Here is a 19,679-nt window from a genome sequence, read left to right on the forward strand (position 1 = left end):
ATGCCCTTTCTACGACAAAAGGATTCAACTTTACAGGACAGCCATCCAGAGAAGTCAGGACAAGAGTGAGTGAGTGAGTATGGTTTTACGCCGCTTTCAGCAATATTCCAGCAATATCACGGCGGGGGACACCAGAAATGGGCTTCACACATTGTACCCACGTCGGGAATCGAACCCGGGTCTTCGGCGTGACGAGCGAACGCTTTAACCACTAGGCTACCCGACCGCCTCGTCATGACAAGAAATCGTGCCCAATTATCAGGGTTATGGAGTGTCAACATGGACGATGGCCCTACTCTGTGGACCTCCAACAGACATCACCAATAATGCCAGGACGGTATACTCAAGCAGAAATATATCTTGAAAAAGATACAAACTACCAGATTGGCCCATGAGCCACTGCCTTCTGGCACTGGCATCTTGGCAAATTTTGATTAAACAAGTATAGTCAAAATCAGTTTAAATGATTATTCAAGCAATTCGATCAGAAAAATAACAAGCCAGTGAGCGAACAAGAAAGTAAAGTGCTCCGGGCTTGGCATGACCAGGCGATTGATAGGACCGGGCCCATCCTACCACCCGTCTAGGCAAAGTAAGAGGCGAAGTGGTGTATTGGGCAAAGGAATGCTATTCCTGGAACCAGACCCTTCAACCACCAGACTCCCGTCCTCCGCGGACACAGGGGCGCAATCCACAGCAAACAGGTTGCACAATTTGGTCACCTTTTATACCAGCTATGGGGTGCTGAGGACACACTCTATACTACCCCGGGTCCCCACGGGTATTCTGGTTGCAAGACTTGGTGACTTGGTTGATTGACTTTGTACCTAATAGAAATCATTGGATTATCATGTCCAGATTATCTACAACCAGTCTGTAATAGATGGAATATTGTGGACTGTGGCGTGAAACAAGAAACTCATCGGTCAGTGGCGTGAAACAAGAAACTCATCGGTCAGTAGAAGAATATTATGTCCCTAAAACTACAACTGCTATTTTCCTCCACGGTTTCAGACAGACAAAAACGCAAGATGATGTCAGGATGAGGTATAAGAGTTTATTATACTTCTGCATCAATCTTGGACAGTTTATAATACACAAACAGTATAAGTCGAGCTTGCTCAGAACCTGGCTTAACCACAAAACATATGAACACCTACATCAGCATCAGAAGACAGTACTGCCAGCTAGGCTCAGTTAGGTGTTTCTGCAGAGACAATGGTTGTCTTCATAATAGGGCTCTGGCTTGAAGGAGAAGATGTGGCTATGTGATATCTTGCTTAACTTCACCCATCCTTGGATCACATGACAAGAGATGGCATAATCTGTATTGCACCTAACCTGAATACAAACTAGAGCCACAAGGCTTTGTAGCTCACCTACATTCTGAAGAAATAATGTCTCAAGTCGGGTTGGAATTCTGTGTGCAATTTCTAGCAGGGATCATTCAAACAATGAGTGAGTGAGTGAGTGAGTGAGTTGGGTATAACGCCGCTTTTAATAGTATTACAGTTATATCACGGCGTGTCCACTTTATGTGGGAGGAAAGCCCGAAGTGATGCAGGTCTCAGACGTTTATCACTTTGGTGAAACCCACGAGCACGGGTATGGTGCTGACAAACCTAGAAACATAATCGGGGCAAACCCGGGATTCGAACCCACAATCATAGGTTTCTGGTGTGCCCAAGGGACGCAACTCTGCACAGCAAATTGCGGCGCCTCAGACGATTGGGTCACCCGTGCCCCCTTCAAACAACGAAGTTTCAGCAGCTTAGGCCATAGAGTTTCAGAGAAAATGTCAAACAGTAGAAATGCAGGTGTATGTGAAGGTCAAGGCTCTGAGTTTGATCAAATATCAAACGATGCCCACAATCGTCTGTTATTCCATAGTATATATTTCCTGCATTTCAAATCGGTTGATTTTTCCAGGACATTGACTGATTGTTATTCATCATGTCCTAAAGTTTTCTTTCAAATTTAGTAATGACATAGAAGAAAGTTGATAAAATCATGAGACCCAATGCAATTTATCTCTAGGTACATGACTGCATTCAGTTCCATAGGCCTTGTAGTTTCAGAGATGTTAAAAGTGTTAGGGTTAACGATAGATGGACGATGGACAATGCCAAATAGGTGAGCTAAAAATTTAGCTCACCAGATACTTTCAACATTAACCGGTAGGTTGCTGAAAATTACTCATTCTGAAAGGAGTATTTATCTTACCAAAAAGTGAGTTGGGTTTCAAGCAAGGATACAATGGGTGTACTTAACATGCAACACATTTCAGTAATATTGCTGAGTGTCCGCTCAATGTGGAAGTCCAAAGTGATACAAGCTTGAGACATTTACCCCTTTCGTGAAATTATGATCGTTCATCATCCAGTGAAAATCTGTTCTGTTACATCTGCAACCATAGCATCTGTCTATGAAGGGCTTCATCTGATGAGGCCTGAATTCAGGAGGAAGATCTATGCTAAACACTCATTCAGAAAAGATATCATAATTGTTGTTAGTGAGCTAGAAAATAATCTGTGCTGTTAGTGATGGAGATGATGTGGCCACTTCTGAAACTAAACTTTAGTGGCAAACAAGTCCAGGCTATATATCGTAACAGAATGAAAACAATAGCTGGATAATCAAATACGAGTATGGTGTTGACAAACCCAAGGATCATTATTAACAATTATTGACTAAAATGACATAATTCTGGATAGCGAATTGTGGCATCTTAGTCAACTGGACTACCAGTGCAACCCAATATTTCAAAGAGAACTTCAAGCCAATGTTACACCTGTTTGAGGATATTATGAGACTAATACTGTAACAAGTAATCTGAGGTAATGAAGACTATTGCATCAGGTCGTCTGGGAAACACTTTGGATATAATAAAAGGACAACAGATCCCATAAATCTCTTGATCAAAATACAAATTTCCGTAGTCATCAAAAAGTTTGCAAATCCTGATTATTTCATTAAAAATATTGATATCTAACCACGCAAATGGTTTGCCCCTTAAATAGAATGAAATACGATAATACTAAACATGAGGAAGGCTTCATTTACATATGTGGGCGGAAAACATTCAATTCTCACTTCGTCCTGCATTAGATATCCGAGTTTTGCATTATTTGCATAAAATGAATGTCCTGATCAAACAAGTGATGACATTAGGTCCCCTTTATGCTCAGCCATATTGGCCCATCAACAATTGTGTAGTACACTACATGGCCTGCCTCCGCAAGCAACAACAGCAGCAGCAGCATAGTTGGGACCAGATCCCACCTGGACATGTTCCACACACAGCAAAACTGTCGCCATTAGATTAATTTGGATCAGTCATCCATAGTGAATAAACTATTCATTAAAACTGTGGGTGATTTGGAGGGTTTTGTTCAATATTCTATAGTGCCAGCCCAGATACCATGCCACAGCTTAACAGGAATGCTCCACTTAGACACAGTATACTGCCTCCAAGGCGACCACTCCTTGTTTTTACTCCTTAATGCCAAGTGCCAGGCTGGGTAACAACAAGAACCATCTTTTAACATCAATTGGAATCACGCAGCCGGGTATTGAACCCCTGACCTTCCACTCTCTGGGCAGACGCTGTATCCAGTACACCCCGGGGGCGGTCTTGTTTGACCAAGAAGGCTACAGTAACAGTGTTCACAAAAATTCAAACAAATCCTACATATTGAACCAACCACCTCAGTTTTCTAATGGAACATTCCTTTTAAGGAATCAAACATTTCACTTTCAAACTCTTTTCTCACCATCAAATAGATAACACAAGAACCCATGTCCAATGATCTGTCTGTGGTTAAGTAAGCTCCAACTATGCCAAGATTAAACACAGGATTACTGACTGCCTCATAGCGAAGCTGTAGTAAGTACTGACAAATTAAGTACAAAGTTCTGGGTCCTTACCTAAAGAAGCAAACATATAAGAACTGGGAAGACTAGCAAAGAAGAGCCATGTGTTTCAGAACAAATTCAATTGTAAAAACCTACTGAAAGACAGTTTTGGCATGTAGGCAGAATTTGTATTGGCACACATTGAATAAGCAAATAATAAAGAAAATGTCCAACGTAAAACTTCCAAGGTAGTGGGTGCTTTGTTGTTTTACTGAATAAGGGAAACAAATCTGCAACATTGACAGGACGGACTTCATTCACAGAGTCCAGTGGTGCCAGGAGAAGAACACACTTCATGCTGTCAGTCCCAGAAAGTACAACACATTCAGACCTATCAACAAACAAATCTATGATATGTCAAAACAGACAGAAATGTGAATGTTACTTATCAAAAGATCAAATCACTGAACTATTCATCGAGGTTCGCACACTGTCCTATTATTATCTACATCTGTTACAGCAAAACAAGACACTCAGAAAACATGGATCATCCAACAGTGTTGTAGCTTTCAGTAAATTCAAACTCATTAAAATCTGATCCAAGTTATAGCCGCTGCTAAACAAAGATCTGAGGACATCCCATTACGGGTCATGTCAGAACAACCTTTCGCGAACTTTGACCGACCACTGAAATGACTAACAAGAAGTTAACATCAGCCAATTAGAAAGCAGCTTTCTCGAGCTTTACGGCACTTGTTTCAACCTGGCAACTTCAATTTCAGACTACTCTTGTAAATTTATTGACACAGTTCTCGATTAAATTTTGAAAACTGAAAAAACATTCCGGAATGTCTAATATATGGTTGAGATTGTATAGCAGTGCTTCCCACATACTGTGCAACACCTCCTCCGTTCAAATGTTTATCCCACGGAAGAGAGAGCGATAGACGATAATCTTGACGGAATCAGTCGTATGGCCATAACTGTCGTTCAGGATACCCCGTGTTAATGTTTTTGAGGTTGCATGATTAAAAAACACATTCCGACTGTCGCTTTCATGATCTGGTAAGCGACACTTTGATCGGTCAAATGAAAGGTCGTTCTGACGTGACATGTGGATGTCCTGAGATCTTTGTTTAGTGATAGCGAGAAGTAAGATCTGATTTAAATGAGATTGCAGTAAATTGGTCTATTTGTGCAAATTTGACAAACGACATCCACATCTTTTAGGACACATCCCAGTCTTTTATATTGGTAGACATGACATTGTAAGTACAGCTTAAGCTTCTTTGTTTCTCCTACACAGTCTTTGCAAAGGACTTAAACTTCAGGAAGCTGTCATTTGGCTGACAGGTTTGGTGCCCCCCCCTACAGTTGTCCATGTTTGTGACATTCTACATAGGCTTGTCAGGTTTTATGAGAACCTCCTTGTGTGATTTTTCGGACACTGATAAACAAATAGTCATTTTCCAATATTTTAGAGCTTACGGAATGTCCATATTTATATTGTGTAGACTTTTAAGACGACGCATCAAGCTGGAGTAGTATTTATGCATGAATTGTACACAGATCCAAATTATTCCTTTCAGTTAATTCTAGGGCCTGTGCTTAGTGTTACAATTATGAGACAAGCTGGACTGGGAGTAAAACAGTGTGGTATTTAATATGCACCAAAATCATCACTTCTGTCCTAAATAAGAACATTTTAACCGTGACAATGTAACATACACTGTCATAAAAAGCACCTCCAGTAATAAATGCATAATGTTCATTAAACATAAATATAATTTGTGTAACCATGGTGACGGTGCCATATGTTCAAACTGATGACATGTTGCAAAATAGTAACAATGTACAACTGTGTCAAACTAGAAATCAATTATGCTGACTCAGAACAAATTCCAGATGGCGTTATACCGTAAACCCTTTAAAAAGTGCCAGGCTTATATTAATTTGGGAAGTCCCTTGGACCTAGTGTTATTTATTAAGGCTGGGATATATCTATTGCATAGAGGCATTTGCAACAAGCTTTTTCAATATTGTTTCAAATGGTTCTACTCGATGTTTCAAAAACTTCAAGTGAACACAAATGTTCACATTTTGGGATACAACTATTGAAAATATACCCCCCTTGAAACAATACCTTTCGCATGTTCTTAAACGAGAAGTTTTAAAAGGGGGTAAAAATGTAATAATTTTTTTCACTCTCACATTTAAACCAGGTGTTTGTTTGTTCAATGATTTTCAGTACAGTAATAATGTTTATTTATTATACAACTGTCTAGGTAACCACTGCTTGTACGCCAGTGAGGCTCTGGAAGGGAGTGAGGTAGGCAAGCTGCCAACAGTAGTGAGTGACTGGCCTCTGAAGTGCATGCACCTCATATCCAGGTCCAGCACTGTGAAATGTCTCCAAGTTCATTAATAACTTCCAACAATATTTCATCCAATTTCAGCATTATGAGGTAAGGTGAGCACCGGGACAAGGGTGTTGGGGGTACAGGGACTTTGCCATGTTACTGTCCCTCATCGTCTTGCATACAGGTCTTGTCAATGGGCCAGCTCCTGAGGTGGGTAACGGGCCAATTAGGAAGGAATGAAGAAATGAATGGATGAATGAGAGTATTGTGTGAGTAGAATTCAATCACAGCACATACTGCACTGTTTATCGAAATGCTTAAGATATTCTTCAATTTCATTGCAATAATCAGTCCGGGGTTTCGACTAAAATAATTTGTATGTGGCAAATCAGACGAAATCTGGGGAAGATGTTTTTAGTTTATGTCGCAGTGCCCTGCTAAAAAAAAGCCTACTGACCAACTTCTAGACCAATCTGTAAGTAATCATTTTAAGTGGCCTATATAATATGTACAGGGTAGTCCATATTTTCCTGTGCATATTAAACATTTTCTACAGAAAAAATCAGCAGTTAAGAAGGGGGGATATAATTGCCTCGTAATTATTATCGAAAAAGCTTTAGTTTCTCGCAATGTTTGCACTAAGTTCCTTCCATCGATCTCTGAAATAATATCTGACTTGTTGTGTATGGTTATAAGACACACACACACCCCACACACACACAAAATCCTGTGTCAACAAAAGGGATATTCATTGCCCTACTCATCTTACAATAGGATCCATAACCATTATCACATACTTATATCAATACCAATATTAAGAGCTCTGGTTCTGCTGATTGTTATAACAATAGATACTTTTATCCTTCTGATTTCATAGCAGGGATGTACGTTGTTTAGAAGGTTATCATCGCACGTCAGTTTAATGTGGGAGGATAGTCACCAAGCATGGCCAAGAATTTTTTACAAAAGAATAATTTTATCCAGAAAACACTTGCAAAAATATCTTTGCCTTGGGTTTACCCCAATATTGTTCACAGGCTGGTTGGTCATGAAGAGGACTCCCCATATACGTCAGTAGTGAAGTGAAGGGAAAACACAGCAGACAACGTTAATCCTGGAGACCATGCCAGAAGATCCTGGAGACCATGCCAGAAGATCCTGCATCAAGTCCCCACAGAGATCTGTAATGTGAAACATCTCATACCCTCCCAACCCTGGCGTCACAAACCACACTTTCTACCAAGTCTGGCCCCAAACATTCGCAGGCAACGTCCTGCATTCATTGTACTTCCAGTCATGCTGCCTTAGGTTAGCTGTGTCTCCAAAACAGAGTTATTAGACGGGAGGGAAAGGGGAAAACAGATAACATTAGCATGCTTGCAACAGCTAGGCTAAACCATAGACACCATCAGACTAAACAAACTGTATCATATATCAACGTTACATAACAAACGACTAATTACAAATGTCATGGGACATACTTGGTCATAATGTAACCTCGTGTTTTGTCACGGTGGAGACAATAATCTGTACAGACTAATAAACAGTTCAATATGAAAAATTCTTGGAGCCATGTCAAGCCTGTATATAGGAGCCATGTCAAGCCTGTACCTAGAGCCATGTCAAACCTGTATGTAGGAGCCATGTCAAGCCTGTACCTAGAGCCATGTCAAGCCTGTATATAGGAGCCATGTCAAGCCTATACATAGAGCCATGTTAAGCCTGTATATAGGAGCCATGTCAAGCCTGTATATAGAGCCATGTCAAGCCTGTACATTGGAGCCATGTCAAGCCTGTACATAGGAGCCATGTCAAGCCTGTATATAGGAGCCATGTCAAGCCTGTATATAGGAGCCATGTCAAGCCTGTACATAGAGCCATGTTAAGCCTGTATATAGGAGCCATGTCAAGCCTGTACATAGGAGCCATGTCAAGCCTGTATATAGGAGCCATGTCAAACCTGTATATGGGAGCCATGTCAAGCCTGTACATAGAGCCATGTCAAGCCTGTATAAAGGAGCCATGTCAAGCCTGTACATAGGAGCCATGTCAAACCTGTATATATAGGAGCCATGTCAAGCCTGTACATAGGAGCCATGTCAAACCTGTATATATAGGAGCCATGTCAAGCCTGTATATAGGAGCCATGTTAAGCCTGTACATAGGAGCCATGTCAAACCTGTATATATAGGAGCCATGTCAAACCTGTACATAGGAGCCATGTCAAGCCTGTATATATAGGAGCCATGTCAAGCCTGTACATAGGAGCCATGTCAAGCCTGTATATAGGAGCCATGTCAAGCCTGTACATAGGAGCCATGTCAAGCCTGTACATAGGAGCCATGTAAAGCCTGTACATAGAGCCATGTCAAGCCTGTATATAGGAGCCATGTCAAGCCTGTATATGGGAGCCATGTCAAGCCTGTATATAGAGCCATGTCAAGCCTGTATATAGGAGCCATGTCAAGCCTGTACATAGAGCCATGTTAAGCCTGTATATAGGAGCCATGTCAAACCTGTATATATAGGAGCCATGTCAAGCCTGTACATAGGAGCCATGTCAAGCCTGTACATAGGAGCCATGTTAAGCCTGTATAAAGGAGCCATGTCAAGCCTGTACATAGAGCCATGTCAAACCTGTATATAGGAGCCATGTCAAGCCTGTACATAGGAGCCATGTCAAGCCTGTACATAGGAGCCATGTCAAGCCTGTATATGGGAGCCATGTCAAGCCTGTACATAGGAGCCATGTCAAGCCTGTACATAGGAGCCATGTCAAGCCTATACATAGGAGCCATGTCAAGCCTGTACATAGGAGCCATGTCAAACCTGTATATAGGAGCCATGTCAAGCCTGTACATAGGAGCCATGTCAAGCCTGTACATAGGAGCCATGTCAAGCCTGTACATAGGAGCCATGTCAAGCCTGTATATAGGAGCCATGTCAAGCCTGTATTTGGGAGTCATGTCAAGCCTGTATATAGGAGCCATGTCAAGCCTGTATATGGGAGCCATGTCAAGCCTGTACATAGGAGCCATGTCAAGCCTGTACATAGGAGCCATGTCAAGCCTGTATATAGGAGCCATGTCAAGCCTGTATATAGGAGCCATGTCAAGCCTGTACATAGGAGCCATGTCAAGCCTGTACATAGGAGCCATGTCAAGCCTGTATATAGGAGCCATGTCAAGCCTGTACATAGGAGCCATGTCAAACCTGTATATAGGAGCCATGTCAAGCCTGTACATAGGAGCCATGTCAAACCTGTATATATAGGAGCCATGTCAAGCCTGTACATAGGAGCCATGTCAAGCCTGTATATAGGAGCCATGTCAAGCCTGTACATAGGAGCCATGTCAAGCCTGTATATAGGAGCCATGTCAAACCTGTATATATAGGAGCCATGTCAAACCTGTATATATAGGAGCCATGTCAAGCCTGTACATAGGAGCCATGTCAAGCCTGTACATAGGAGCCATGTCAAGCCTGTACATAGGAGCCATGTCAAGCCTGTATATAGGAGCCATGTCAAGCCTGTACATAGAGCCATGTCAAGCCTGTATATATAGGAGCCATGTCAAGCCTGTATATATAGGAGCCATGTCAAGCCTGTACATAGGAGCCATGTCAAGCCTGTACATAGGAGCCATGTCAAACCTGTACATAGGAGCCATGTCAAGCCTGTACATAGGAGCCATGTCAAGCCTGTACATAGGAGCCATGTCAAGCCTGTACATAGGAGCCATGTCAAGCCTGTACATAGGAGCCATGTCAAGCCTGTACATAGGAGCCATGTCAAACCTGTACATAGGAGCCATGTCAAGCCTGTACATAGGAGCCATGTCAAGCCTGTATATAGGAGCCATGTCAAGCCTGTATATAGGAGCCATGTCAAGCCTGTACATAGGAGCCATGTCAAGCCTGTACATAGGAGCCATGTCAAGCCTGTATGTAGGAGCCATGTCAAGCCTGTACATGGGAGCCATGTCAAGCCTGTACATAGGAGCCATGTCAAGCCTGTACATAGGAGCCATGTCAAACCTGTATATATAGGAGCCATGTCAAGCCTGTACATGGGAGCCATGTCAAGCCTGTACATAGAAGCCATGTCAAGCCTGTACATAGGAGCCATGTCAAACCTGTATATATAGGAGCCATGTCAAGCCTGTACATAGGAGCCATGTAAAGCCTGTACATAGAGCCATGTCAAGCCTGTACATAGGAGCCATGTCAAGCCTGTACATAGAGCCATGTCAAGCCTGTACATAGGAGCCATGTCAAGCCTGTACATAGGAGCCATGTCAAGCCTGTATATAGGAGCCATGTCAAGCCTGTATATGGGAGCCATGTCAAGCCTGTATATAGGAGCCATGTCAAGCCTGTATATAGGAGCCATGTCAAGCCTGTATATAGGAGCCATGTCAAACCTGTATATATAGGAGCCATGTCAAGCCTGTACATAGGAGCCATGTCAAGCCTGTACATAGGAGCCATGTCAAGCCTGTATATAGGAGCCATGTCAAACCTGTATATAGAGCCATGTCAAACCTGTATATATAGGAGCCATGTCAAGCCTGTACATAGGAGCCATGTCAAGCCTGTACATAGGAGCCATGTCAAGCCTGTACATAGGAGCCATGTCAAGCCTGTATATAGGAGCCATGTTAAGCCTGTACATAGGAGCCATGTCAAGCCTGTATGTAGGAGCCATGTCAAACCTGTATATATAGGAGCCATGTCAAGCCTGTACATAGGAGCCATGTCAAGCCTGTACATAGGAGCCATGTCAAGCCTGTACATAGAGCCATGTCAAGCCTGTACATAGAGCCATGTCAAACCTGTATATATAGGAGCCATGTCAAGCCTGTACATAGGAGCCATGTCAAGCCTGTATGTAGGAGCCATGTCAAACCTGTATATATAGGAGCCATGTCAAGCCTGTACATAGGAGCCATGTCAAGCCTGTACATAGGAGCCATGTCAAGCCTGTACATAGGAGCCATGTCAAGCCTGTATATAGGAGCCATGTCAAGCCTGTATTTGGGAGTCATGTCAAGCCTGTATATAGGAGCCATGTCAAGCCTGTATATGGGAGCCATGTCAAGCCTGCATATAGGAGCCACATCAACATTGTATATAGGCTGAGCAAGTGCAAAATAAACATTTTCTAATTTTCATTTGAAATATTTCAATATTTGATGCTTTGTTAACAGCTTCCACTCTTGATTGAGAAAATGTCAAGCAAAGTGAGCTGAATCATTCACAATTGACATGACTGATATGATGATCGACATTACAAGCAAATCATGATTGACAATATCAGTAAGATATTCATAAAACATTTAAAAGTGTGAAAATGTTCTCAATGAAAAAATGATATATAATGGAAAATAGTTATATTTCATTCAGATATTCTATATTTGTTAAATACGTAGCCAATGTTAGGTTTCCAACCAATGCGATGCCATTGACCAAGTGGGATGAAAGACGAGACTATTGCAACTTTACCAACGAAGGACCACGCATGCCATTTCAAAAACTCACAAAAACAGCACACTATCCATAAACGACGACTCCTACCTTTAATCGTAAGCGCTATTTGTAGATAAATTGTACATAAAATAGTATAAGTTAGCTATACAAAACACATGACAAGATTCAACAATGACTATGTAGACATGATAACAGCACTTGTGAAAGTGAACATGGTATAAATGACCTTGACCTACAATCAACATAGTCATATCACTTAAACAAATTATGAGAACATTATACAAGTTGAGGCCACAATAAACTGATCAATTGTTTGTTAGATTTTTTTTTTTTAAATAACCAGAAAAATATTTGAAATATATTTGATATAAAATATTTGATTTGAAAAAATCGTGAATTATCAGCAACTGAATGAAAATTGAACACACTATTACTTTTGACACACTTTCAACAGCCACTGATAACTCAAAGAAGATGTTTCTATGTGTCTGAGATGGTGTTTCAATCTGGTGGTTATGAAAACACAGAAATGCAAGAATTCACCGAGTGATACATTCAAGCCATCACCAGAATTGTTACAATCAGTCCCCACTGCATTCTGTGGCCAAAAGAAAAGACAATTTCGGCGGTCAATTTTTTAATTCCCGCAATCACATTTTGGTAATTCTGTATTTTTTCTTAGTTTCCGTTAATTTCATATTTTTGCATCTGTTTGACTTGTGACAGGCATGGTTTTATAATCTAATCCACGGCTAGAATAGCTTATTGAAGCGAATCTGGAGATCACTAAGGTAAACATACAGACATGTACTTTCAGTAACCAGTGATACAAAAGCCAACTTCACGTCAAAACAAAATAAATATTCATTACACGTTTGAAACAAGCGTTCCTTGACAAAGTTCCTCGGCAGATAAATTCTGAACAAGTTCTGCACAAAACATGATTCTCTGCAAGAAACATACATTTTTGAACCGAGTGGGCATTTTTGCAAAATATTCCGCGACCACGGAATCTTGGAATACAGCGGGGACAATGGACAATGTACAATGGACAATACAGAAGAAATATCTCATGGTCATACCTTAAATTATCTGTGAATCATAGTGCACTTTTACCCTTTCATCTCAGTATATGAACTCACAATGCAGTGTCATGTGCTCTTGTATCGTGACATTAACAAACAAGTAATCAACCTGTTGTGGCCTCATCCAATCTACACACAACAGATTCAGTGTGTGTCCAATGTTTGCATACAGTTTGTATATCAGCAAGAAACCGTGCAGAAAGCACCATTATGCTCTTTTGTATATAACTAACAAGATGGCTATATAGAGAGTATCTTGTTCCTTGTTGCTGTGAACTAGACATTGAGTTCCAGTAGATACAAGATGCACTGAATTGGATACAAGTTTTGACCCCATTCAACAAAGCGATCTTAGCACGAAGATGATTGTAACTCCCATACTTTAACATTGACCTATGAGAGTCAGAGTACTAAGCTTTTTTTATAGAACAGGGCCCTGTTCCACAAAGCCCTCATAGCACTACGACTGTCATCTGTGTTAAAGTATTAAGTTAAGTCATCTTAGCCCTAAGATCTCTTTGTGAAACAGTGCCCAGTAGATACCTCTGAATTAAGTAGAACAAGGCTCAGATGATGTATTTAGCAATTATTTGGATTAAGATCCATAGGACAAAAATTCCAAAAGGGTTGAATATAACTAACATTTTGAGTTTGACTGCGTTTGTTTGAGTCTGTCAGGGTATGAAAGTATTGAATGAGGTTAGAGAATAATGGAAGGGAAGGAACCCTTTGAACTGACATTTTAAAAAAACCAATTTAGTTGTTTTCTTGCCTTCTGACATTACCCTTCAGAGACATCATCAAAATTTTATTTTCATTTTGACCACAAGCTTTAGCCAATTTATTAGCCAAACTTATTCTGCAAACAAACTGATTCATAAAAAAGCCCCAGAATCTATTAAGAAAAAAGTCTATCTCACATTGCAAAAACTGTTTTGATGTTTTCAAAATAGGAAGAAATATGGTTAATTTTATAAGTCTTTGCATAACAAGCATGATTAATACATACTTAGTGTATATGATAATGGCAGATTAACGAGCACATATATATATGTATATTTACTAAAACTATCTGATAGTTTCAAATCTTAGAAAATAGTGATTTATAAAAAACATTCACTTCAACAATCAGCTGAAATGAGGCTTTATTAATTTCATAGGAATGTCAAAAACACGGAACCCGAATCCATTACTCAGCACTAATCATTAGCATCACTTGAAATCACAACACAAAATATACCTACATTAGATTTACTGCATAATGGAATGACTCAGGCTTCAGCAATCAGATGATGTCTCGGATGTTTCAAGCGAGTACATTTCACAAAACATGACCCTTTACATCCAAACAGACAAAAAGTGGGAGAAGATATTACATTTTAATGTACACGACTTACAGAACTACAGGAGTATGTCGTTATTCTCAAGAGTATATCGCCAACAGGGCTGTGATGGACATACTGAAATTAATGATACATCACAATACCCTATGCCACGATACGCTTTGCCAAGATCTGCTGTGCCACAATACACTTTGCCACATTATGCTTTGGCATGATACACACTGTCACGATACGCTTTGCTAAGATCTGCTGTGCCGCGATACACTTTGCTAAGATCTGTATCATGATACATTTTGTCAAGATCTGCTGTGCCATGATATACTTTGCTAAGATCAGCTGTTTCATGATACACTTTGCTAAGATCCACTGTGCCACGATACACTTAGTCAAGATCTGTATCACGATTTATGTTACTAAGATCCACTGTGCCATGATACACTTTGCTAAGATCCACTGTGCCACGATACGCTTTGTCCATATCTGTATCACGATTTATGTTACTAAGATCCACTGTGCCATGATACACTTTGTTAAAATGCGCTGTATCACGATACGCTTTGTCCATATCTGTATCACGATTTATGTTACTAAGATCCACTGTGCCATGATACACTTTGTTAAGATTGCTGTGTCACGATACATGCATCTATACAGTACAAATGAAGGTATGATGTTTTACATATGAAGATGAAGTGTAAAATACTATCTCCAGGTGGTATGTACAAGAGGTCAGAAGCCAGTGAATATGATAAAAACATTGCTAAACCTGTCCCAAAAAATAATTTGGTTGTCTCTGGTCATTCTCTTCAATAAAAGAAAACTTAAAATGCCATGAGGTTGTACGTATGGAATGATGCATCGTGACTATTGAGAAACGCATCGTGATTACTAAGAAACGCATCGTGACTATTGAGAAACGAATCGTGACTACTGAGAAACGAATCGTGACTATTGAGAAACGCATCGTGACTATTGAGAAACGCATCGTGATTACTAAGAAACGCATCGTGACTATTGAGAAACGAATCGTGACTACTGAGAAACGAATCGTGACTATTGAGAAACGCATCGTGACTATTGAGAAACGCATCGTGACTACTAAGAAACGCATCGTGACTATTGAGAAACGAATCGTGACTACTGAGAAACGCATCATGACTATTGAGAAATGCATCGTGACTATAAGGCTTAAAAAGATAATAGAATTGGTTCTCAGGCAATGGCTTTTGAATTTTTTGTGCCGGCAGGCAGTGGTATTTATTTTGTTGTTCCAGCTATTATGTAACCAAAACCTTTTTACATTAATTTCGGGGAAATCTTGTTGTTTTTAAGCTTTTGAGCATTTAACTGCCGGGGTCATATGTTTGAGAAGCGGAATATTTAAAGATATTTTATATTTTTTTTAAAATGGAAATAAAAACGAAACATGCAGAAGATCTCATGATGATGTGGGTGGTGCCTGAGAACCTAGACTATTATTTTTTTTAAACAAATCATGACTACCGAGAATGGCATGACATGACTATAGAGAAACCTTTACTATGACTATCAAGAAAAATATGTCTGTCAAGAAACGTATCAAGACTATCGAGAAACATATCATGAATATCGAGAAACATATCGTGACTATCGAGAAACATATCGTGACTATCGAGAAACATATCATGACTTTCGAGAAACATATCATGACTATCGAGAAACATATCATGACTATCGAGAAACATATCGTGACTATCGAGAAACATATCGTGACTATCGAGAAACATATCATGACTTTTGAGACTATCGAGAAACATATTGTGACTATCGAGAAACATATCGTGACTATCGAGAAACATATCGTGACAAAGTATATTGTTGCAGGCTAACAGCTCTAAGTCCTGTACTATCATGACTGGTGGTTTGAACACAAACATGTTCAACTTTTGTCTCACTTTAAGGACACAAAAATAAATTAAACATAAATAAATGTTCTGAATGCACTATTAGTCAGCGACAGGGTACGGGGTAAAACTAACACGCAACACTATCCTGAATGACTGGAAACACTGCAGCACATCCAGTTTCAAGAAACTTGACTAGAGCTACACTACTTTCCAAAATAAACATCCCCTGAAATCAAATGAGCCAAAGATGTGATAGGGGAGACATTTGTTTTGAACAGTAGTGTGTATGATTAATTTTACTTTCCGACACCCCTGAATCTATTATTACAACACAAATAGGTTATAATAACATATACATATATGTGATATATCTTATACCTTAATCTCATATCTAAATTCTGATTATTTACAATTTCAACTTTCTGTACCATTGTTCTTATAAATAAAACATAAACAAATATTTTCAAGTGCCTTAAACTAGTGTCTGTACTACATGAAGGTCAAGGTCAAAAGGTGCCCTGTCTCATCAGGGACCTAGAATAGAAAACTCCCAGGCCTGGTCAGTCAGTGGACAGAAGACTGGAAGGCATGGTCAGTTTGCTGGGACTACAGTCCGGACTGAGGTATGGCATGAAGAGGTCACAGGTCAAGGCAGACTTGCTGAGCACTTGCTTGTCAGTCAAGCACCCCCATTTGCATAGAGCGGATGATTCTCAAAGCTTTCTTGGCAGCAGCACTCTTTGCGATTCTGTAGTTGCGACCAATACCACTGAAGACTCCCTTGCCCACCACATTCACTGTCACTCGGATCTTCCCTTCCATTGTGCGTTCTGGTTTCCTGTAAACAGACGGGTCACACTAACGCTGTGTCCTTTATACATAAGCAAACCATATACACATCACAGAAACATCTTTTTATTTGTTTGTTTATTGTTTAATGCTCACTAGCAATAATCCAGTTAAATAACTTGAAACGCCCTGTAAATAATCAAATCTGGACAAGATATGATGGGGTATGATGACACACAATCCAACAAGTCACCAAGCCTAACGATCCAAACCAATGAGTCCCCTTTTACAACCAGCATAGGTTACAACCAGCACAGGTTACAACCAGCACAACTTACAACCAACATGGGTTACAACCAGCACAGGTTACAACCAGCAATGGTTACAACCAGCATGGGTTACAACCAATACAACCAGCAATGGTTACAACCAGCATGGGTTACAACCAGCAATGGTTACAACCAGCATGGGTTACAACCAATACAACCAGCATAGGTTACAACCAATACAACCAGCATGGGTTACAACCAGCATAGGTTACAACCAATACAACCAGCACAGGTTACAACCAGAATCTAACTGGACAATTCACTGCATACAGGGGAGACAACTCACTCGAACTTGGCTGTCTCTGGTTCCAGCTCCAATAGCTCCCTCACAGGAGACTTGGGGATGCTCTTCAGATACTTTTCTAGAATTACATGAAAACATATCGTGATCTTTAGGTGATTTATAACATGAACTGTCTACATGGTTTAGGCTTCACTGTTTCTTTTTCAAAGTACCACAAATAACCTAATGACAGTGACCATGCCTAAATAGCACAGTTATCTTAGGACACACTTTACACTCTTCTGAAACTTGAAAGATAATACACGTATATGAGAAATAAAATATGTACATTAACATGCATCCTCAAGTTAATGGTAATAATGCCACAATGTGTAACATTCATCCTCAAGTTAATGGTAATTATGCCACAATGTGTAACATGCATCCTCAAGTTAATGGTAATAATGCCACAATGTGTAACATGCATCCTCAAGTTAATGGTAATTATGCCACAATGTGTAACATGCATCCTCAAGTTAATGGTAATAATGCCACAATGTGTAACATGCATCCTCAAGTTAATGGTAATAATGCCACAATGTGTAACATGCATCCTCAAGTTAATGGTAATAATGCCACAATGTGTAACATGCATCCTCAAGTTAATGGTAATAATGCCACAATGTGTAACATGCATCCTCAAGTTAATGGTTATTATGCCACAATGTGTAACATGCATCCTCAAGTTAATGGTTATTATGCCACAATGTGTAACATGCATCCTCAATGCCTCCCTCTTCCAGTGTCGTTAAATAGGTTAGTGAGGATATATTCTGGTCTAATCACAGGTAATCAGGTAGCAACCATATCAAGTTCCTCAAAATGAAAGCAGTTCTCCATTATCATGATCATAGAGGGAAGGATCTTGCTAACCACATCTGAATATTTCCCAACCTTATGGTGACAGAGAAAGCTATGGCTTGAAGGTGGCATAGAAAACTGAGTTAATTGGTGCTGCTGTAATATGTTTTATGTAACATAATGTAAACCGTTTCATTGTCACCAGGGATATATTTAAGTATATAATAAATGATGTGGGAGTTGTTTATCATACAATAAAACACTGCAGGGAGAATAACCATGAGGGTCGCATCCCTTAGTGTATTATTCTCCATACAGTGTTTTATTGTACGATAAACAACAACCACATGTTGTTTATTTGTCATATGAGATACAACATTATGTACATCCTCTTTAAGGATGTTACTTAAATTTACAAGCTTTAAATATATTTACCCCTATTTAAATCATGTTAAATAATGATGACTCCCTGAATAGAATTCAACCTTGGCAATGTCGGACAAGTCCATTTTATGAACAGGAGGTTAAACTTGGTCTTTCCCGCATATTCTCAAAATTTTCATGACAGTTATCTGTACCTTTTCTCCCAATACCGATTGTCATATCTCTCCCACTTTCGGATACAATCATTCGGCCATCGCGTTCATCTACGTTGCCAGGCTACATCTACGGGGAACAACTCTCTAGACACTTCCCTCTCAAAAATAACCTCATCCAATTTACGATTTCATCAAGTTGCGAGCGCATGTTCGAATCTCCAGAAATGACGTCATGATAGAACAAGGTTTTATCGTGAAATAAACCATGCTTCGTTCTTACCTGTTCTTTGCTATTTACCGCTTAGCTATCTTATATATGCTAATACATATCAATATGGTACTTAGTTGCTATATGGCAGAAATAATGCTGATGCTACATTAAATTTTAACTCATGCACCCAAATATAGTACTGACATGACAGTGTTATACGAAAGCTTTAAGTGCTCACCTTGATGGTGTTGAGCTAAGTGAGTGAGTGAGTGAGTTTGGTTTTACGCCGCTTTTAGCAATATTCCAGCAATATCACGGCGGGGGACACCAGAAATGGGCTTCACACATTGTACCAATGTCGGGAATCGAACCCAGGTCTTCGGTGTGACGAGCGAACACTTTAACCACTAGGCTACCAGACCGCCCCGTTGAGCTAAGAACGTACTGGTAGTGTTTCACCCTATGACTCAGTAAGACATACAGAGAGCTATGCACACCTATCTGTGGCCGCATGATGCGGTAATACACCCTCCACACAGTGTCCAGGGACATGCCGCTGTCCAGGTAGATGGCGCCAGCAACAGACTCGAAGATGTCTCCCAGAGCTTTGGGTATCTCCAGCTCCACCTCCTCCACCTGCTCACTGTCCTCGTCCCCATCCTCCAACATCTGGAACTGCCAAATCAACACGGGTAACTAGGCAACAAA

General features: G+C 40.2%; 1 protein-coding gene across 4 annotated transcripts in view; it reads right to left on the reverse strand.

Moving 5' to 3' along the window:
* Positions 1-1,037: 1,037 nt before the first annotated feature.
* Positions 1,038-19,679, reverse strand: part of LOC124119181 (endoribonuclease Dicer-like) — a 45,190-nt gene continuing 26,548 nt past the window's right edge. For 3 of the 4 annotated variants that reach the window (XM_048388573.1, XM_048388572.1, XM_048388571.1), the window contains 3 exons: positions 19,469-19,646; positions 17,424-17,499; positions 1,038-16,857 (listed from right to left, as the gene is read on the reverse strand). In XM_048388573.1, coding sequence (XP_048244530.1) covers positions 16,695-16,857; positions 17,424-17,499; positions 19,469-19,646 — 417 coding nt within the window. In that variant the 3' untranslated portion in view covers positions 1,038-16,694. The remainder of the gene's footprint in view (positions 16,858-17,423; positions 17,500-19,468; positions 19,647-19,679) is intronic. The other variant, XR_007219241.1, reaches the window with a different exon arrangement.

Source organism: Haliotis rufescens, unplaced genomic scaffold (genome assembly GCF_023055435.1).
Source record: "Haliotis rufescens isolate VD_foot unplaced genomic scaffold, xgHalRufe1.0.p SCAF_73, whole genome shotgun sequence".
Taxonomy (NCBI): Eukaryota; Metazoa; Mollusca; class Gastropoda; order Lepetellida; family Haliotidae; genus Haliotis; species Haliotis rufescens.